Source organism: Geotrypetes seraphini, chromosome 8 (assembly GCF_902459505.1).
Source record: "Geotrypetes seraphini chromosome 8, aGeoSer1.1, whole genome shotgun sequence".
Taxonomy (NCBI): Eukaryota; Metazoa; Chordata; class Amphibia; order Gymnophiona; family Dermophiidae; genus Geotrypetes; species Geotrypetes seraphini.
This window is the reverse complement of record NC_047091.1, coordinates 126,742,764-126,765,910: the sequence shown is the minus strand read 5'-3', so window position 1 is coordinate 126,765,910 and position 23,147 is coordinate 126,742,764. Positions and strand designations below refer to the sequence as shown.

The window sequence follows — 23,147 nt, the reverse complement described above, 5'->3', positions numbered from 1 at the left end:
TTTACTCGCTGAAAAAATATGACCACATTACTACCTCTTTCTGAGATTCACACTGGCTCCCAGTACAAGCACACATACAATACAAATTCTACTTCACCCTATTCAAAGCGCTAAATGGAAATGGACCAAGCTATCTGAGCAACTGCCTAATCAGGAAAAATACATCCAGACCAAGGAGAACTCATGCACACTTTATCCACCCCCCAAATCAAAGGTATATAAAGCAAAAAAATATACAACGTACTATTAGCCACCAGAGCAGCGAAATTAGACTGCCACCTCTCCAATCTGCTGACTATAATGCCCAACTACAAAACATTCAAGAAAGAACTTAAAACTTTTCTATTCAAGAAATTTGTCAAATGATCTAACTAAACCTGATCGACCCTCCACAGATCCTGACTCATACTACATCCATTAACCATGTATTCTTCCTGGAAATGCCCAGGTCAACTCATGTTGTAAACCGCCTAAAATGGAAAGTTATTGGCGGGATAGAAGACACCAATGTAATGTAATGGATCAGCAACTGGTAGGAAGCAAAGGTTAGGATTAAATGGCAAATTTTCCCAATAGAAAAGTATATTTTAGAGCAGAACCTCCTGACATAGAGCCAGTTCTAAAACACATGAATAAATGGTCATTTATGCACCAGTGACATGTGGCATGAACATTCATTTTGGAAAAATAAACATCAAAAATATTAACAGGTCAAAACAGGCACATAAACACATTTGTTGTGGAATAATAACATAAATGTTTATGTATCAAGATATAAGTGTTTATCTTAGCCATTGTGGGGAAAAAAAAATTTTTTTCCCCTAAAACCAGTTTGCCTTTCAAGGGGACATCAAGCACTGGGGGGCTAAGGGAGTGATCTCCCCTAATCCTTGTAGAGGTGCATTGCTTAATAGAAGTACTTTTCTGAAACCCAGATGTCCTAGGTAATAAGTATAAATCCTGATATTGATCTGTTTTGGAGAGAGACATCCATCCCTCTTCTGAAACAGGGAATAATGCCTGGATTCTCTAACCAGCACAGAAGTCAGTCACGTGATGGTGCTGATTAGAGAATTATGCTTCAAAAATTTAAATAGTCTAGGGCTTGCCATCAGTTAATTGTGGCAGGGGAATCCCTGATCAGCTGAGTTGGCAGGGCTGCCTCTTCAAAATGGAGGCCCTTCCCCCTCAGGGCCTTAGTCCTCTCCCAGTGCATCTTGGGATGCTCTGGGAGGGGGAAGGGTCACCATTTTGAAGAGGGCCTTATCGGCAGGAGAGAGTGGACATCTCTCCTACCGATGTTTCATCCAAAGGTACAGGGGTGTGTGGGAATGTCGGAGGGGTGTTGGGGGGTGAGTGTTGGGAGACAGGCTGGCGGGGATGTCAGGTAGTGTGCAATGATGTGGGGGTGTCAGGCTCGGCAGGAGGAGATTATCTCTGGAGGGGGGCTGGGGGGATCGGTGAGTAGGAGGGAGGTAGAGAGGAAATGGGGTTCTCCATGCTAGTTCAGCTGATTGCAGCAGGGGAATCCCCAATCAGCTGAGCTGGCAGGATTCCTTGAAGCAGCGGTTTCAGGGAGTCCTGCTGGCTCAGCTAATCAGGGATTCCCCTGCTGCGATCAGCTGATGGCAAGCTGTGCACTATTTTCAGGATCCCCTGGCAAAGGCAGACACCAGAAATGTAGGCCCAGAAAACCTATCTTTGCATGAATCATGCCTACATAGGCGCTTTAGGCCACCTAATGCCACTTCTAGCATTGGTCACGCCTAGCTTGGCTTTCAGTGGCCTAAAGCACCTGTGTAGGCCTATGTGTGATTCTAATGCTTTTTATTTAGATACCGATAGGCAGTGGCGTACTAAGGGGGGGTGGGGGGAGGTCCGCTCCGGTGCACGCCCCAAGGGGGTGCACAACCGGCCACCTTCCCTATTCTGCCACTGCTCCGTCTCACCACCGCATCCCGGCACCGGCTCCCCCGCAGAGTCATTCCTTAACCCGGCCGGCTGGCAACTGGTAGATGGAGACAAAAGGTGAGGCGGGCTGGTGGGTGGGGAAAAGCGTCGGGCCCACAAGGCTTCACCTCTGGCGTCAATTCTAATGTCGGAGGGTAAGTTTTGGGCCAGCCAATCGCTGTCTGGCTGGCCGGCAACTTCCTCCCCGTTAGAACTGACACCGGAAGTAAAATCTTGTGGGCCCGATGCTTGTACGCGTCGGGCCTGGCTCGGGGAAGGATCAGGGAGAAATCGGCTGCTGGCTTGGGGGTGGGGGGTAAGGAAAGAATCGTGGAAAGTGGAGAAATCGGCATGATGGCTTTGTGGGGGCTAGGTGGAGAAAGAAAGAAAGGCAGAAATAAAGAGGGGGCCCAGGGGGAGAGAGAAAGAAAGGCAGAAATAAAGAGGGGGGGGCCAGGGGGAGAGAGAAAGAAAGGTGGAAATAAAGAGGGGGCCAGGGGGGAGAGAGAAAGAAAGAGGGGGGGCCAGAAGGAGAAAGAAGAAGAACCAGAAGAAGGATCAGAGGCTTATGAAATCACCAGACAAAAAGGTAGGAAAAATGATTTTATTTTCAATTTAGTGATCAAAATGTGTCCGTTTTGAGAATTTATATCTGCTGTCTATATTTTGCACTATGGCCCCCTTTTACTAACCGCAATAGTGGTTTTTAGTGCAGGGAGCCTATGAGCGTCGAGAGCAGCGTGGGGCATTCAGCACAGCTCCCTGCACTAAAAACCACTATCGCGGTTTAGTAAAAAGGGTGGGGGTATTTGTCTATTTTTGTATAGTTACTGAAGTGACATTGCATAGAGTCATCTGCCTTGACCTCTTTGAAAAACTCCCCGAATATAAATGATAATTAACATTTTCTCTGCGTACAGTGTGCTTTGTGTTTTTTTAAAATTTTATTATTGGTAGATCATTTTGATTTGGTCATTTTAAAAGTAACTCGCAAGCCCAAAAAGTGTGGGCATCCCTTTTGTAAACAGTGGTGTCCGTCCCAGCTTGTGCTCCCTCCGGTGGTTGTTTCACTTCTTGCCGGCTCCCCTGCTCAAAGCCGCGGGTATCGACTCCTCACGCAATCCGCGGCTGCGTCAGAAGTGTTCCCTCTGACGTCACGATGTCAGAGAGAAGGCTTCCAATGCAGCCGCGGATTGTGTGAGATGTAGACACCTGCTGCTTTGAGCAGGGGAACTGGCCAGACATGCTGGGCAGGGAAGAGATGTTCCTGCTGCACAGGGAAGGGGGGAAAGAAATGTTGCACAGGAAAGGGGGGGAAATGCTGCTGCTGCTGCACAGGGAAGGGGGGAGAAATGCTACTGCTGCACAGGGAAGGGGGTTAGAAAAATGCTGCTGCTGCACCCAATTGGGGAGAGAGAGGGAAGAAGGGAGAAGGAAGACAAGGGAGAGGAACCAGAGATGCCAAGTCCATGGGAGGGATGGAAAGGAAAGGATACCAGACCATGGAGGGTGAGGAAGAAATGCCATGGCATGGGGAGAGGGAAGGGAAGGAGATTGAGATAGAGATACCACACCATGGTGTGGAGTGGGAAGGAAGGAAGGAAAGGAGAAGAGAAAGAGAGAGATGCCAAAGCATAGGGGAGGGGGTGGAGACAGAAAAATGGAGAGGGGGGTGAAGCTGAAATGAATCATGTGCAAAGGAGAGAAGAGACCCCGGATATACAGTTTATTGAAGGGACATAGAAAGATGAAAGATGCTATATGGAAGAGAGAGAGGGTGGACGGTAGATGGAAGGGGCAGAGGGAGTGTGGGCAGTAGATGGAAGGGGTAGAGAGAGAGGGCAGAAGCTGGGTGGAAGGGGCAAAGAGAGGGCAGATGTTTCATGGAAGGGAGAGAGGACAAGCACTGTATAGAAAGAAGAGAGAGAAGATGATTAAAGCAGAAATGACAAAAGGTAGAAAGATTTTTTTTTGTTGCTTTACTTAGAATCAAGTAGTATTGTAACTGTATTGATAAAAGTTTATAAATAGGAAATGGAAATAAGGCAATTTATTGGACTACACCCCTTTCCTCAGGACAGAATAGCATAACAGCAGTATACTGTACTGTTCTGAAGAAAGATTTGGCCTCTGAAAGCTAATTGAAAAATGGATTAGTCCAATAAAATGGTATTTTCTTATTTCTCATTATTTGTTTTATTTTTATTTGTTAATTTGTAAAGTGGTGATTGTTATGTATCAGTTTTTTTCAAATTTACATCAACTGTCTTTATATTTTGCACAGTATTAGGGGACATGTGTCATTGTTTTTGTGGTGTTGTGGTGTTGCATTGTATGCAGAGTCTGGTTTCTTGGTGGTTCAGTTTAACTTTTGTCTACGTATTTCTATTTTTAGTTTGTGATTATTCCATATTGGGCGAGGGTGTATCTCTGTTCTGTGTGTATGAAAAGGACATAGTTTTCAGTTGGCATTGACTGCAGGATGAATTGACTGTGCAGGATCTGGCTTGTTAAGTTTTATAATGTATGTGTTGGTGTTCTAGTGCTCACTGCATTGTTTAAGATGCTGCCTTTTCCTAGGTACACTCTTGTTGTGCGATATGTGGATTGTTACTAAAAATATATATTTTTCATATAGATGGGGGGGGGTCAAAAAATGAAGGGCCCCAGGTGTCACATATGCTAGGTACGCCACTGCCGGTAGGCGCTTTATTTTTACCGTTTTAAATGGCATTTCTCAATTAAGGTACTGGCATGGTACCTATCAGCGCATAACTTTTGGTGCTAATTATAGAATATCCCTCCAAATGTTCATTTTTTAAGCCTGCCCAAAACAAACCAAGACTATGTCCCTTTTCCATAAGCATATTTTTAAGGTTTTTAAAACTGGAATATAGATGTTATTGAAAGTTAAACATTTAAGTGCCAGATTATGTACATCTAAAATGTAAATGGCATTTTTAAAATAAACACCTTAACCAAGCACTAAAGAGAAATTAAACAAAAAACATAGGGCTCCTTTTACTAATCACAATAGAGCTTTTTACCGCAGGCCAGTGAGGTAAATGCTCCAATGCGCATTCAATTCCTGTGAGCATCAGAGCATTTACTTCACCAGCCCACGGTAAGAAGCTCTACCTCGGTTTAGTAAAAGTCAGTGATGGTTGTCATAGCTAATAATCTCAAGTTAAGCTGAAGAAACAGTCTATTCCATAGTTGAGCATCCTTAGCTACATCAGGAAAAACTAAAACTTGTCTGCAAAATTTCATATTTTTTTTCTTAATAATACATGAACCAATTCCACTATTTTTAATTGAGGGCACTGTCACCACGGAAGAAAAAGCGTCAGGTTCTATTACCGGCAGAGCAGAATGCTCAAACCTCCACCTCCCACATCATTGGCAAAAAAAACTTCCGTAGGTGATGTGTAGTGGTGGAAGTTTTTTGCCAATGATGTGGGAGGTGGAGGTTTGAGCATTTTGCTCTGCCCGTAATAGAACCTGAGGCTTTTTCTTCCGTGGTGACAGTGCCCTCAATTAAAAATAGTGGAGTTGGTTCATGCATTATTATTTATTACCCACTTTCACTGAATTGAATTTAATATTTTTTTTTCTTGAAATAAGTTCTCAAGACCAGAGACTTATTTCCAGACACAAATGTCTCCAGAAGAGGAGTTCACAGATTTCTACTGTCCTATGAGAACTCTTATAAAGTCAGTAAGATCAAATTTACTGTTTGAAACCAATCCATCTAAGCCTCTTTCTTCCTTATTTTCTCTGATAGTAAACCAAGGCAGGCAATAACTATTAACTAAAGAAAATGGTATTTGCATTTGATATACTTAGAATCTTCTTGAGATGCTTCGTAAACAGAATCTCTGCAGACAATAACTGTCAAACAGGAATATTTACACGTCTCAGATTCTTCAACTTCTGTTGATTTGTTTAAGGCCTTCAACTTCCAATGTAACTATGACATTATTCTTAATTGCAGATGACCAGTCATCTGCCAAGTAGAAACCTGAGATTCCAGTTGAGCCAACTGTTCCTCAACACTGGATACTTTAATATCAGTGTCTACCAATGTATTCACAGTCTGTTTGGAAAAAGTGGCGAGCTGAGTCACAACAGATTTCAATGTAGACTCAGACCTTGATTTTAAAAAAGAAAAAGTCCAAATATCTACAGGCACCTCATGTTTCAGGTCCTGAGAAGACTGTAAACATAGGCAAAAAAATGTCAAATGGCTGTGGAATACTAATATGGATTGATATAGATTTCTTTTCCAGATTGTCTGGTCTCAACATAAATTCACTATATACTTCTTCCTATTGGAAAAATTAGCCATTTAATTCCTCTTTTTGCTTCCTACTAATTGCTGATCCAGCGCAAGACATTGCATTCTGTCCTATGACTTTTTAGTTTTATAAAAGACTATTATGAGGGGCTTTATCAAACATCTTCTGAAAATTCAGGTACACGATATTGACTTTTATCCACATGCTTATTCACATCTTCAAAAATATTTAAAAAAAAAAATAGTTTTCTAAATTGATGCTGGTTCTTTTCCCTTGAGCTGTGGTTTTTTTCATGTTGCCAGTCATTTTGTTTCTAATAACAACTTCTACCATGTTATGGAGCCTTGATATCAGACTCACTGGTCTGTAACATCCTGGAGCCTTTTTCAAAATTTGTGTTTCATTGTCTACAAATGGAGATTTAAATGACAAGTTGCAGATTAAGAGAAGCAGATCTCCAGTTTCATATTTGATTTAATTTATAAATCAGATGAATACCATCAGGTCCTGGTAATTTCCTACAATTTAGTTTGTCAGGTTGTTATAGCACCTCTTCAGGATTCATGCTGATTTGCTTCAGTTCTTCTGAAGCATCACCTGCAAAGAATGGTTCTGGTGTGGATATATATCCAATAATCTTCACTGTAAAAACCAAAGATGAGACATTAGTCCAATCAATATTAGGGTAATTTAAATCTTATATATTTTAATTAGGATTCTTGAACATCACTTTTCAAATAACTATAAAGTAACAAAAGAAAACTAATTTCCACAAATGTTGCCCATATAATGAGAACAAAAAGCAAATAACAAACATCTTCGTAAATAAGAAATAAATTACATTCATCCAAAAATTATATTGTCCCTATACAACTCCATCACATATCTATAATATTACAGATATGAAAAAAGAAAATGAAATCACAAAGTACTTTTACCATGCAGGAACTATTCTAAATGTTATCAGACTTGTGGTGCTCCAGAGGGTATCTTGACTGGTTAAGCTTTGCCTGAGAGAAGACACACTCTGTGTTCAGCAGTCTGTAGCCAGGAGGGCAACCCTTTTACTTTGTATTTTTAAATATAGACAAATGCACAAAAAGAAATCCTCAAAAATGTAAAAATATTATCAAAGTATGGCTAGGGTTACCATATGGCTCCAGAAAAAGGAGGACTGATTGAGACATCCATGTTTTACTTCTACTGAAAGCAATGGAAGTAAGGAGGACAGATAGAGACATCTGGGATTTACTTCTATTGAAACCAATGGAAGTAAAACCCAGATGTCTCAATCTGTCCTCCTTTTACTGGACTAAAGTTCCCTAGTGGGAAATAATTACACAAAATGATATTAATCAAACACTTCCCACTTTTATGAAAAAGTGCATAATATAATCACTTCACAGTAATATTTATACAGGAGGAGGCCTCAGTAATGGAGCCTATGCGTAGTCGTATTCACTGACTAGGGTTATCAGCATAGTTGCTTAGCTCCTTTGCTCCAATCATCGGCCATACTCCAGTATCCCCTTATTTTAAACAACTTGTTTCTGCCCTTTTTATTACTAAATAGTCTAAAAATTCTCCAGTGATACTATCTAGGCTTTAATTTCAAACTTCCTTTTACCTATTTCAAATTTTCTAAAAATTCTACAATAATACTATCGGGACTTTTTTTCAAATGTCAAATATCAATTTCTAATTGTCTTTTATCTCTTATCTATGGTTCTTCATTAATCTGCACTGATTCATATTACTGAGACATTACTGAAAAAAATGATTTCCATTTACAATCCATTCAACGAATTGCACTTATATGTTAATGAAAAATTACTTAGCTTTAGTCAGTGCTTCAGTCAGTGCTTGTGTATCAAAAAATACCAACGTGGCCAGCGTTTCGTGGAATTCAATTCATAACCACTGCGTCAGGGCCAAATTGTGGATGTACCAAGCCATATTCTGTGCAAATCTAACAGCAGTCTCCTTTTACTGGAGCCATATGGTAACCCTAAGTATGTAATCAAAAAACAGCAAGGGAATATATTTATCCAAGGTGATGCTTATAAATCACTGTTGTACTAATCACCTTTGTTTTACTTCAAGCACTAATTTCAACACAAGGCTGATGTGGTTAAGTGAACACTCAGACCCACAGCTGAGGTCCGGTGAAACAAGTTCACGGGGCAGCTGTTAAGGAGACCATCATAGTTGTTCACAGTCTCCTCCACCAAACAAAGACTAAATAACAGAAAATAAAACTTAAATAAAAATAAAATCATAAATTTCACAACAACTTAACTTTGAATGGTGTAGATGGTACACATAACTGCTCCGGGCTCCTCCGTTTATTCACAATACCGACCCCCCCAACCTAGGTTTCACCCGCTGGCTTCTTCAGGAGGGGTACTACAATTACAAGATAACTCAAATCAACACTGCACCACACAGCTTGCTAACTTAATAAACACTACATTTGAAATACTCAATGTACACACTCTCTCTACAACTTACCGGCACAAACACTCCATACTGCTCACACACGCACTACTGACAAGAAGAACTTCCCAGCAGGCCACACTTTAAATACACTCCCCTTTTACTACCTACTACATCATCACTTCTGATATCATGATTGATTATAATTGAAACCATTCAATATCATTGTTTAATCCTGTGGGGGCCAAGGTATGCCATTGGAATATAAACTTCTGCTCCAAATAAAGAAGATGTTGAGTGATATTTCCAGATTCTTAATAAGCACACATAAGAACAGTATATTGTAATTCCTCAATAGAGTGTTGTTGCTCAATCCAATGGCTCACCAGGGGGGCAGTTACACGTTTGCATCTTATATTGCTCAAGTGTTCGGCAATGCGGATTTTAATAGCACGCCGGGTATGTCCTATGTAATACAGCCTACAAGGGCAAATAAATCAATATATTACTGCAGATGACAAACAATTAGTGCCTGTTCTTAAATAAAATTTCTTACCCCCTGTTTGAGGAATTACCACTTGGTCAGTGTTGAGGACATGAGGGCAATACACACACTGATGACAACGTACGTGAGGACCCTCTCTGTTCTGTTGGACAGGGTCACGATGTTTCAAAATCTGACCTAAATTCCGGCCCCTAGTATGGGCAAATAAAGGGCTGTCGTTCAAGCTCTCATGTACCTGCAGCACTGGCCAGTGTTTCAAAATGATTTTTCTAATTTGTTGACTTCGATTGGAATAAGGCAATACACATACCACGGCTCCACTATTCTCCCTTTGTTGGGGACGAAATAGCCACTCCCGCTGACAGTTACGGGCTCTCTTCCATGCCCGTTTAACTACCCAGGGAGGATAACCTCTCTCCATAAACTTTGTGTATAAAAGCATGGCCTGCTGCTGAAAATCCCACTCGTCAGAGCAGATCCTCCGCAACCTTAAAAATTGTCCCACCGGGATACTATCCCTAAGGGGTTTTGGATGATAACTATGATAATGTAGGAGAGTGTTCCGATCGGACGGTTTCCTATAAAGGGTAGTATCGTAACACACTTGAGAGTTGATCTGAGATTTTACTACTTGAATATCCAAAAAGGATACCTTATCACTACTTACTTCATGAGTAAGAGTTATGTTGGGATCTGCCTGATTCAACTCATTTAGGAATTCCCCCAATTCGTCACACTCCCCATTCCACAAAAAGAAGATATCGTCTATATACCTTCTCCATAGACCAACTTTACTAAACCATCTAGAAGTGTAGACATGTTTATCTTCGTATTCAGACATGTAGAGGCAGGCGACGGACGGGGCCACCTCCTTAGTCTGCCCCCACAGGATTAAACAATGATATTGAATGGTTTCAATTATAATCAATCATGATGTCAGAAGTGATGATGTAGTAGGTAGTAAAAGGGGAGTGTATTTAAAGCGTGGCCTGCTGGGAAGTTCTTCTTGTCAGTAGTGCGTGTGTGAGCAGTATGGAGTGTTTGTGCCGGTAAGTTGTAGAGAGAGTGTGTACATTGAGTATTTCAAATGTAGTGTTTATTAAGTTAGCAAGCTGTGTGGTGCAGTGTTGATTTGAGTTATCTTGTAATTGTAGTACCCCTCCTGAAGAAGCCAGCGGGTGAAACCTAGGTTGGGGGGTCGGTATTGTGAATAAACGGAGGAGCCCGGAGCAGTTATGTGTACTAGAGAATGACACGGTGAAAAAATTGGTCCCCGTCACCGCCCCTTCCCCGTCTCACCATCCCCGTCACCGCCCCGTCCCCGTCTCACCATCCCCGTCACCGCCCCGTCCCCGTCTCACCATCCTCTTCACCGCCCCGTCACCGCCACTGCCACCCCATTCACCGCCCCGTCACCGCCACTGCAATCCCATTCACTTTTCTTTATTTACGTATAAAGGAAACATTCTTTAAAACTTTAAAACTTTAAAACTTAGTTAAATATTAGTTAATAACTATACAAAAACAAAACACGCAGAGAAAAAATTAATTAATAAAAATTCTCAAAACTGACACATTTTGATCACTAAATTTAAAATAGTTATTTTTCATACAGTTTTTCAATCACTAATCTTCCACCACCCCTGGGGCTAGCAATGCAAAAACAAACACGACATGTACTTTAAATGCTGCCGTGATTAGCATAGTGACCGCGGCTACGGCTGCAAGTCTCCCCTCCCCCCAGCGATCACGGCAGGAGGGCACCCAACCCCTCCTGTAGACCCCCCCAACGGCCCTCCCGACAATCGCAGCAGAAGGGTACCCAACCCCTCCTGCCGGTCCTCCCAATGGCCTCCCCTAAGATCGCCGGCAGGAGGGTACCTAACCCCTCCTGCTGGACCCCCCCCAACGAACCCTCCCACCCCGGAACCCCCTTAGTCTTACTTTCCAAGTTGGACCGGACGGCTCCTCACACGTATGGCCAGCAGGCTTGCCTCCGTCCAAATGAGGCGGGCCCGCCCCTACCCTGCCCAACCCACAGGATCCTAGGGCCTGATTGGTCTAGGCACCTAAAGCCACTCCCGCTATAGGAGGGGCCTTAGGTGCTTGGGCCAATCAGGCCCTAGGATCCTGTGGGTTAGGCAGGGGAGAGGAGGGGCGGGCCCGCCTCATTTGGACGGAGGCAGGCCTGCTGGCCAGACGAGCGAGGAGCTGTCCGGTCCAACTTGGAAAGTAAGACTAAGGGGGTTCCGGGGTGGGAGGGTTCGTTGGGGGGGGGCCAGCAGGAGGGGTTGGGTACCCTCCTGCCGGCGATCTTAGGGGAGGCCATTGGGAGGCAGGGGAGGGGAGGGGCGGGCCCGCCTCATTTGGACGGAGGCAGGCCTGCTGGCCAGACGAGCGAGGAGCTGTCCGGTCCAACTTGGAAAGTAAGACTAAGGGGGTTCCGGGGTGGGAGGGTTCGTTAGGGGGGGGGTCCAGCAGGAGGGGTTGGGTACCCTCCTGCCGGCGATCTTAGGGGAGGCCATTGGGAGGACCGGCAGGAGGGGTTGGGTACCCTTCTGCTGCGATTGGCAGGAAGGGTTGATCTGACAAATGAGGAGCACGGTGAAACACAGGTAAATAGCGGTTCCTAGAAGGGGGTACATTGGCCCGCGGGGACAAACCTGTTCACCGTTTCCACGGTCGGTGAATGGCCTTGTCCCCGTCACCGCAGCGACTGCTAGTTTTCTTCCCCGTTTTCGGCGGTGACCCGCGGCTTAAATGCGGTGGCCGCGGGTAAACCGTCACCGTGTCATTCTCTAATGTGTACCATCTACACCATTCAAAGTTAAGTTGTTGTGAAATTTATGATTTTATTTTTATTTAAGTTTTATTTTCTGTTATTTAGTCTTTGTTTGGTGGAGGATACTGTGAACAACTATGATGGTCTCCTTAACAGCTGCCCCGTGAACTTGTTTCACCGGACCTCAGCTGTGGGTCTGAGTGTTCACTTAACCACATCAGCCTTGTGTTGAAATTAGTGCTTGAAGTAAAACAAAGGTGATTAGTACAACAGTGAACCCTAAGTATGGCCATGTTAGAAAACTGTCTGTTGTAATACATAACATTCTATAGCAATGTAAAATTTCTTTATGGATTTGATTCATCCAAGTTTGTGACATAAAAATCTACATCCAAAAGATACTTACCAATGTGGATGAATAAAAAGAGTCCTTCTGTATTTCTGTGTTAAAAGAAAGTGATCGATGCCCTTGGAAAAATCACCCTTGATGCAGGTTTTTAGACTTTTCCCTTCTCCAAACTGTATTTCAATATGCCTAAGCTTCATTATCCTTTTTCAGATTTGCAGTCACTTTTCTGAATTGCAGGATTTATTTTAACAAAGTTAAAATCTGAATATCAAATCATTGCCAAATAACTTGCTTCTTTAGACATGGGAAGACTTTTCTTCATATTTTCCATGTTTTAGATGAAAATCCTTCTTACTCATTTCATACTATGTGCTGTAAAAACAGAAAATTTTACAATGAGTTTCAATGATAAATTCTATCAGCCTAGTGGATGCATTATTTCAAATTAATCAATGAATTAATGTTTCAGTATGCAGTACTTTAAATATTCAACTGGATGGGTACATATAAAGATATCTAGATAAGTTATCTGGATATCTTTAAGTCGATTTTCAGCCATCCTGATTTATTTAGGATTACTAGATTTTTCAAACTGAAAATCTGGACCCATTGGCCCCGCCCTCAGGCCACCCCATTCCAGCCGGCCACACCCCATTCTGCCCCAGGCTCTACCCCCTCGACATGCACAAGCAACGAGCGGCGTCGGACAGCATCCACGCATGCATTTGTGTGACGCGATGATGTCACACACTTGCACGTGATGTCACCGTGTTGCATATGCGAATGCCGTCCCAATATCGCTTGTTGCCAGGAGCTTTTCAATATCCAGACAAAGTGCCGAGTTTTGAAAAGCCGTCCGGATCCCTGGACATGTCCTCAAAAGTCTGGTAACCCTAGACTTATACAAATAGGGCCATATTCTGTAAATGGTGCCAAAACTTAGGTGCCTAACTTATCCTCTACCCCCCTTTTACAAAACTATGAAAGTGGTTTTTAGCACAGGCCGATGTGCTGAATGCTCTGCGCTGCTCCCAACACTCATAGAGTTCCTATAAGCATCGGGAGCAGAGCACAGCATTCAGCACGCCGGCTTGCGCTGTAAAACGCTTCTGCAGTTTTGTAATACGGGGGTTAATTGCTTAAATATAATCTGTTCAAATGCCTCCAAAACATTTTTAATTCATCCCTATATGTCTCCAGTACATCCAAAGGTGACACTCTAACTTGTGATGATCTAAACCTAAAAGCCCCATTCTGTAACCCTCTCTCCTCTTCCCCAGTGTATTGTGAATGTACCCTGATGCTCTGCCTCCAATATATTGTGAATGCACCTCTATTTCCCTCCCCCCTCAGCAGAATGTGAATGTACTCTTAACCCTGCACCCCCAAATATTGTGAATGTATCGCTGTACCCCGTTCTGGGCTCCAGGGGAGGATGAGCTATAAAAATAAATAAATAAATAATTGGCGCAGTAATTGTTTGCACCATTTAAAAGCGGGGTAGGTGCCGAAATCGCGCCTAGCAGTGCCTAAGGTCAAAATAGGCATGTTTAGGGGCGGAAATGACCTTAGGCATCACCATTCTTAGAAAAACGTAGGTGCCAGAAATGTAGGCCAGTAAAACCCTGGCCTACATTACAGGCGCGATTCCGTTAATGGCACTCACGTAAGTGTGAATGACATGTGGCTGGTGCCGTTTTTCTAGGCGCCAGCCAATTTAGGCACCTTTTACAGAATCCGGGCTATAATGTATCCATGGAAGTTGTACTTATCCATATAGAAACATGATGGCAGATAAAGGCCAAATGGCCCATCCAGTCTGCCCATATAAAGTTAAGACTAGTTTTTAAGTAGTTCACTTACACAGACAATTTTTCTGGATAGCAGCTAAATATCACCACTCTCTGGATGCATATAGGCCCTTGCCATAGAGCGCCCATGTCCTTGCCTTAGTTTATGGCCATAGCCCTATAGCCTTTGGTGTCACTGGCGCTAATGTCAAACACAAACAAACAAATAAATAAATCTGTACAGACAAATTTTACTGTTTACTAGGAGGAAAAGTTGAAAGCAAAGCATTTATGCTACCTGTACTTGATGTAAACCGCTAAGGATCCCTATGGGTGGCATGAAAGCAGTATATAAATACCTAAATAAATAATAATGGCTCATAAAGCAATCGTACTGAGTAATCAGAATGGGTTTCTTTAGTTTAACTCCAGTATTATCAATATTGTTCTTTATCTTCGTAAATTTGGAAAATTTGTATTTTCTCTATTTTAACATTCTGAGAGCCAATTTTCAAATAGCTACACTGTAGATTTAAACTTGCATCCCCCTCTTTTACAAAGGCGCGCTAGCTGTTTTAGCGCACGCTAAACGCTAACGCGATTGTATGTATCTCTATTGTACAAATACCTTTTGAAACAAGATTTCTGTTAATTTTTAATAAATAATATTTGATTGGAAATACACTTCTCCCTCCGTATTCGCGGTTTCAGCATTTGCGATTTTGATTATTCACGGTTTTTAGCTTGCTGACTCCCCCACCCCCCACCCCCACCCCAATTACATCAGCTTGCATAGAGAAATCGCTGATTCCCAGCACTTAGTTCACCATGTTTTGCCTCTCCTTCAGAAACAGGCCAGGTCTCCCACCATGTTATTTGCGGTTTCACCATATTCACGATGGTTTTTAACAGAAAACAGCAAATAACATATGAAAAAGTTATTTGCTGTTTTTCTGTATTCACAGATCTGTTAATCCCCTAACACAGCGAATATGGAGGGAGAAGTGTATTTGTACAATTATCATTATTCCCGGGCATCTAAGGGCAGGGTTTAGAATATTACTCTGTTCAGTCCATAGAATATAATGGACACATTAGCATTTAGGACCCCTTTATTTTGCTTTGAAAAATATCAAATGCAAATTATGTACTTTAAAGGGAGTAATAAATCGCCAGCAGTGGTGTTATTAAAACAGATACTTCCCCCGAAGACCAAAGCTAACTTGTTGCTAAGGGTACATTTGCACCTGGTTTTTTGTGCAAGAAAAAAAATTACAATTTACTCATTATTCTGCCCAACCTAACCACAGACTTGGAAACATCTTCTGGCTACACAGGCACAGATGTGCACATTATAAAGGAAGACCAATTTTCAAAAAGCCAGTCTAATCAGGTAAAAAGTGATTGAGTAAAAGAGAAACTTTTAGCACTATGGACTACTTTTACAAAGCCGCATTAGACTTTTTTATTGCCAGCAACGGCAGTATTAGCTCTGACACTCATAGACTTCCTATGAACATCGGAGCTAATACCGCCATGGCCAGCGATAAAAAAGCCTAAGGTGGCTTCATAAAAGGGGTGTCATTACTTTCAATGTGCAATGGCAATTCAAACAAATTCTTAGCTCATGTAGCCCTCAGATCATATCGGCTTCTTCAGGGGTCAACTCAAGAAGGCAGAGAATACTTGGGCACCATGTCATTAATGGTCGCATTTACATTCTGCAGCCCTGAAAAAGCCATTTCTTCTGGTAAAACGAGTTCCATTGGGTGAAGGGTGATATGATCTGAGGGCTACATGAGGTACTGAGAAAGGGGAATGGGAATCTCTACCAGTGAGCCATACCTTCCTGAGATAAGTATTTGAATTGTCACTGCACATTGAAAGTACTAATTGGTAAGAATGACATACAAAATATCTAAGTATGCTCCACTAATACAATTTAGAGAGCCCACTCTCATCGGAAGAAAAAGCCTCAGGTTTTCTTTAGGTAGGGCATAAAAGCTCAAACCTCTTCCACCAACATCATCGGCTAAAAAACTTCCGGAGAGAATGTGCCAATTACCACATTCTACTCTAGCTGCAGGACTGAACTTGCTATTACTTCTAGTTTCCTGGAAGAGGTGGTGGAGACAGAGATTGTCTGAATTCAAGAAAACGTGGGATAGCCAGTGGGATCTCTTAGAGAGAGTAAGAGATAATGGTTACTATGAATGGGCAGACTGGATGGGCCATTTGGCTTTTATTTGCCATCATGTTTCTATGTTTCTAGGAATTAACAGGGTGTTTAAAATTATCATAACGGATAGATGAAAGGGTAAAGAATGGATTATGAATGCATTCTTAGATAAATCATATTAATGAAACAAAATTGTTTTTATATTTTTTAAAAGCATTGTAAAGCATTTAAAGCCAAGTTAACAGAATCTCCTATGCCCTATATGTGGCATGATGAAGACACACTATATATCATGCTTTTTCAGCTAGTCCCAAAATTCAGGATTTTTTTGGAGTGAAATTTTTGATTACTTGGACTCTTTGTTGGAGTCTCATATTTGGGCTACTTTCAAGATAATGGTGCTGGATTGTGGGGGATATATGGGAGTGAGAGGTATGGGCCATAATGTATTTGTTTGAAAGGCGACTTTAGGGGGGGGAGAAGTGTTTCCTCCAGCAATGGATGCATACTGATAGCCCCTCATTTTGGCAATGGCGGCACCAGTTATCTTTAGGATATAAGAAGCTAAAAGAGCAAATTTTACCGTTAAATATAGGCAATGTTTTTGGGCTTTTTGGTCTACATATATCCACTCGCTGTCTTCGAGAGCAGAGTTTAATTTTCAATAGATTCCATGTTTGATTATTATAGTGGAGATATATTGACTTAGTAATACTGGGCTTAAGTCGCTTTACTGTGTTTGGGTGGGTCTGGGTAGAGAAGGAAGGAGTAGAAAGAAAGGGATAACATGGAAGGGAAGGATAGTGGGTGGGTTTGGATGTATTAGGGTAGAAGGCTATAAGAAACAAGGCCTTCTGCATCAATTTTACAAAAGCTGTGGTGGTTCCTTATTGGATTTCATGCTTTGGGGATCTATTTTTGTAAGGTATATGACTCAATTATTTATTTTTGGAAAAATTGTATTGCTATTACTTTCATTAGTTTTTATTTAATCATTATAAACTTTCTTTAGTTTTTATGTAATTGTTGTAAACCGAGTTGAGCTTCCTTAGGTTGACGACCCAGTATATACAGTTAAGCTTTAGTTTAGTTTAGATAATGTTATACAGCTTGTGTTATATGAATATTATCTGAATAAAAAGATTTCAACTAAAAGCGTCATAATTGGTCAAAGACCTGATCTCAGTAGGTAGTATGTTCCAGGCTATAACCACTAGGTAAGGAAAGGAGGAAGAAAAACATTTTGCCAATTTAATACATCTGGGATACAGAAAAGTCAAGCCTATAGAATTACACACGAAAAGTTCTCAGCCCAACCAAGAAGAAAATGAAACTTATTCCATACTTTTCTTGACAGTTTTCATTTCGATGATATGGAATGAAACAAAAAGTGTCAAGAAAAGTGGAATAACTTGTAAGTTTCATTTTCTTCTTGGTTAAGCTGAGAACTTTTCAGCAGCCCCTCATACTAGATATTTTTTAATGAGAACTTGATGTACTTTTTTTTTTTTTAATCTTTATTAAGTTTCAAACAATCATAGTGCACAACAATTATACACACAAATAATAGTACAACAAAAGCACTTTTAACTAATAAATGTACCTAACAATCACTTAAACCCCCCCCACCCCAAATTACTAATCCATTACAAATAATCAGTTTAGAATCATCATGTGAATCCCCACCCCCACCCCCACCCCCTACCCCCTGGATGTATATAATGAAATTACCAAAAATAAGATCAATCCTTACAATAACTTATCAATGGCTCACAAACCCTCAAAAATTTTTTATAATTACCCTGTTGTACAGCCAACACCCGCTCCATTTTAAAAACATGACACAACGATTCTCACCAAAAACTGTAATTCAACCTGTCCCAGTTTTTCCAATTTCTCAAAATCAGTTGCATATAATATGGTTTCTGTTCCCTGAGGAATCTTGAACATCAAGCAATAGAGTATGTGCAAAATGCTGTCGTCTAAAGGAAGCCAATGTAGCTGAATAAAGAACAGAGTTACCGTACCATACTTTTTGAGAGCAGTAATTAGCATGATTTTGCATTGTTTGCAATCTTTCCCCCCAGATTCTTAGGGAATTCCACGTAAAAAATATTGCAGTAGTACAATTTACATAAAATTTTCTTGCTCAATATATTTGAAAACCCTTCTCAATTTATGAAGAGTTCAGAAACAACTTTTTACCAGCGGATGTATTTGGGACTCCATGATTGATTAGACTGCAATCAAGTGTAATCCCCGATATTGTCAAAGAGGATTCTTTCTAAGTAGTTTGTAGGTTATAATATCCACAATGAAAGAGGTCTCAAAATGGTGTCAGGTCAAAAGCGTGCTGGGACAAAGGCGCGCACAGACAATTGAGCGCAGCGCGGAGGTGCGCGCCGAAGAAAATTACTGTTTTTAGGGGCTCCGACGGGGGGGCGTGTTTTTAGGGAAAAAGTTAAGTTTCCAGTAAAATGTGGGGGGTTACAACCCCCCAAACCCCTCACAACGCCGCCGCGATCTGTTTTAAGTAAAGTGGGGGGGGGTCCCCAACAAAACCCCCCGTTGGAGCCCCTAAAAACAGTAATTTTCTTCGGCGCGCACCTCCGTCTTGCGCTCAGTTGTCGGCGCGCGCCTTTGTCTTCCGCGATTATGTCTATGAACCCTCAAAATTCATCTTTTGCCTGGAACTTAACAGAAATATAGGCCCTCTTTTACAAAGGTGCGCTAAGCATTTTAGCGCGTGCTAAATCAATGCATGCACTAACCGTTAACAAGTCCATAGGATAACATGCACGCGTTAGTGTTTAGCGCGCACTAATATTTAGCATGCGCTAAAAAGCGTAGCGCACCTTTGTAAAAGAGGGGATTAGTCTTGTCTTTATTTACCCTCACCTTTCACAAAACCATAAAAGCAGTTTTTAGTGCCAGCCGGCGTGCTGAATGGTCTGCGCTGCTCCGACACTCATATTCCCCCTCCCCCTTTTACAAAACCACACTAGCATTTTTATTACTGGTTGCGGCGGTAACAGCTCCGACGCCACGGCTAGCGCTACAAAACAATAGCACAGTTTTGTAAAAGGGGGTGGGATAGAGTTCGCATGAGTGTCAGAGCAGCACAAAAAAACGCTTTTGTGGTTTTGTGAAAGGGGGCATTAGTTTTAGATGGATGGCACATTTCCATTCTCTAATTAAAGAAGTGTGGGTCGATATCCTTGATTTAATCTCATACATATTGGAAACAACTGGTATTAGAATAGTGTAAAAATCCAAAAATCCACCTTCTCTAATTTAGCTGCAAGGAAGACATTAAAATATTAAATAAAATTAGCAACAATAGGGAGCCCTGCAGCACCCCTCTATTACAAGTCAGTTTTCCAAAATGATTCTGTTCATTTTGACTCTAAAAGATCTAGTTATAAGTAATTTACCCTCCCCCCTCTTTTACAAAAGCACAGAAGAGGTTTTTAGTGCCAGCCGGAACGTTGAATGCTCGTATTAGTGTCGGAACAGCGCAGAAGCATTCAAAGCACCGTCCAGCGCTAAAAAATCTTTTCTGCGCCTTTGTAAAAGGGGGTTTATGTATGTATCAAATTTATATCCTGCATTATCAGACCCATCTAAGCAAGTTACAAAAGAACAATCTGTTACAGTTCCATCTTTAAAAATTATTGGTACTAGAAGACAAGATATGTTTTCAATTATCGCCCCTACCTTATGGAACTCTATACCTCAGTACATTAGAGACATAAAGGACCTCATTTCTTTTAAAAAAGCTTTAAAAACCTATTTTTTCAAGGAAGCTTTTAACATATGAATCTCAGATTTACAAATTTTATTTTATTTTTTTTTTTAGCGCTAGGTTTAATATCCTATAATTTTGCTTTTTTCCCTTCCCTGAGTTATTTTTCCCTTAAATGTATATTTTCCTCTACAAATATATTGTAACTTTCCCCCTCTACCCTCTTGTTTCATGTGTGTTAACCCAGTATGTTTTTTTTTTTTTAATTTAAAGGTCAGTGTATTTGTATTTCTATTTTACTTGAATTGTACATCGCTTAGGTATTTAATAAGCGATTTATCAAGCACTAATAAAACTTGAAAACTTGGAAATCATAAAACATATAAAATACAACAATCCTCTAAACCAGTGTTCTTCAACCTTTTGACACCTATGGACCGGTGGAAATAAAAGAATTATTTTGTGGACCGGCACCGGTCTGCGGACAGCGGTTGAAGAACACTGGGCTAAGTCGTGGGCCAGACCCCACCCATAACCACAAAATTAAACTACACAAAGCACACTTTATGCTTCTCAACATTAATTCTTATCAGAACACAGGTAACCCCTTTGCAAATACAGGACCAAAAACTAAAAGTACAAATATATACAAAACAAACCCTAAGATTCAAGACTCTGATTGCAGTACAACCCCAGAGAAATAGAAACAAATGCATTTCTTCCTGAACAGTGCAAAATACAGACAGCAGATGTAAATTCTCAAAATTAACATAATTCAATCACTAAATTCAAAAATAAAATCATTCCCCCTACCTTTATTGTTTCCTTCCCTTCATGCTGTGCCTTACCTTCTGGCCTGCTCCCACCTGGCCATTTTATGCCCCCCCCCATGTTATCTTCGGGCCGGCTCCCTCTTCCTCACTGACGCAGTGCACAAAGACACGGGCAGCGGCTCCTCGCACGTCCCGCGCCTCATTCGGAAGCCTTCTCTCTGATGTTGTGACGTCAGAGAGAAGGCTTCCGGTTCAAGCGCAGAAAGCGCTTAGGAGCCACTGCCCATTTCTTTGTGCACTGCAGCACTGAGGAAGAGCGAGCCAGCCCGAAGATAACGCCGCATCGATCGCACCACGGACTGGCGACTGAAGAACACTGTCTCAGGCCCGATGCACGTGCCGGCCCTGTGGACCGGCAGGAAATTTCTGCGGACCGGCACCAGTCCACGGACCGGTGGCACCAGTCCACAGACTGGCGGTTGAAGAACACTGCTCTAAACCATTGTAATACATTACCAGCTACTGCATTATATTACATTACATCTCCATTTTTTACCTATAAGGTTTAATGTGGATCACAATATGATAATCCAGCTCAAGTTAGATACTGGTAATGTACATAGCCAGAAGTAAACATAACCATTTACAGTTTAAAATGTAATAATTTAAATACCACTTAAATAGAAAAAAATTAGGTCCCCCTTTTATGAAGCCGCATTAGGGTTTTTTTTTAATCACAGGCCATTGTGGTAAAAGCTCTGATGCTAATCATATGTTTTCAACAAGAAATGCTACAACCTTTTGAAGAAGGGTTTGACCAAAACTGCGCACAGTACAGCTATACAGAGGCATCATGATATTAAGCGGTTATTCTCCATTCCTTTTCAAATAAGCCCTATTTGCTTTTTTTAGCAATCACTACACACTGGGCTGAAAAAGTCAATGTACTATCCAAAATGATTCTAAAATTCTTCCTGGGTGGCGACTCCTAACTCAGAATCCAGGATATTTATTTGTAATTGGGATTATTTTTCCCAATGTGCATCACTTTGCACTTGGCGGATGAATTTCAATACAGACATTTAGATGCCCAGCTTGCTAATGTCACAAGATCCTTCTGTAAATCCTCACCGTGACTTTGAAGAATGTTGTGTCATCTGTAAATCTGATCATACAGAGTTTGCACCAATGCTGGCAGTTTATTGCTACTCCCTTATGATTCAACATTGGTTTGATACTGGTCTTGTACACTTCACCTACTCAGCTAATAAGTAAATGACATTGATTCCTATCATCTAAACCAAAGGGGCAGTTGCACATATTTATTTTAAAAACTTATATCCCACCTAGACCTTAAATTACAAGCAACATGAGAATTACTACAAATTACTACAACAAAATTCAGCCTGCAGCAGTCAGCGTTTTATTAAAATACCATCTGCTGAGGGAGAATTTCTATAAATGGCAGCTAAAATAGGCATAGCTAGCGATGCCTAACTGAATTCCACGCGATACTTACACATCTCCCTCCGTATTCGCGGTTTCGATTATTCATGGTTTTTAGCTTGCTGGCTCCTCCCCCCCAATTACGTCAGCTTGCAAAGAGAAATCACCGATGCCAAGCGTTTACAGAGAAAATCGCTGATTCCCAGCACTTTCTTCACCGTGTTTTGCCTCTCCTTCAGGAACAGGCCAGGTCTCCCCGCCATGTTATTCACGGTTTCACCATATTCAGGATGGTTTTGAATAGAAAACAGCGAATAACATATGAAAAAGTTATTCGGGGTTTTCCTGTATTTGCGGTTCTGTTAATCCCCTGTCACAGCGAATGCGGAGGAAGAAGTGTAATTCTTTTTAATTGGTCTAATTGATTTGGCAATTGACCATGCCATTAAAAACTGATTAATAGAAAATCTTTAAATAATTACACCCTCCCCCCACCCCACCACCCGTGGCAATAACAGCTCCAATGCTCATAGAATTCCTATGACCGTGGGAGCTATTACTGCCACAGTTGGTGCTAAAAACCACACTATGGTTTTCCAAAAAAAGGGGGAGGGGGAATTTCTTTTGCATGGAATACTGCGTGGCGCCTAGTGACACCTAAGTTAAGGCACCTACTGGCAGCTAGCAACACCTACCTGAAAAGTAGACGTGATTAGGGACAGAGAATAGGTGTGGCTGACTTAGGCATCGCTAGGCATCTGTGTTAGGTGCTGGTAAATTAGGAGAGGAAAACCCTGGCCTAGTGTTACCAGATTTTACGGAAGTAAAATCCAGAACCATGGCCACACTCCCAGGCCGGCTCAGCCCTGCCCCATTCTGCACAAGTCACACCCT

The 23,147-nt window shown here is 41.5% G+C and overlaps 1 protein-coding gene across 5 annotated transcripts in view; it reads right to left on the bottom strand.

The window, feature by feature from the left end:
* TMEM233 (transmembrane protein 233) overlaps positions 1 to 23,147 on the bottom strand; it is a 41,080-nt gene that overhangs the window by 5,309 nt on the left and 12,624 nt on the right. The window contains exons 3-5 of one of the 5 annotated variants that reach the window (XM_033954046.1): positions 14,184 to 14,312; positions 12,378 to 12,692; positions 5,480 to 6,890 (exon numbers count right to left, since the gene is read on the bottom strand). In XM_033954046.1, coding sequence (XP_033809937.1) covers positions 14,304 to 14,312 — 9 coding nt within the window. In that variant the 3' untranslated portion in view covers positions 5,480 to 6,890; positions 12,378 to 12,692; positions 14,184 to 14,303. Of the gene's footprint in view, positions 1 to 5,479; positions 6,891 to 8,147; positions 8,257 to 12,377; positions 12,693 to 14,183; positions 14,313 to 23,147 lie in introns of those variants that run through there. The other 4 variants (XM_033954043.1, XM_033954044.1, XM_033954041.1 and 1 more) reach the window with 4 other exon arrangements.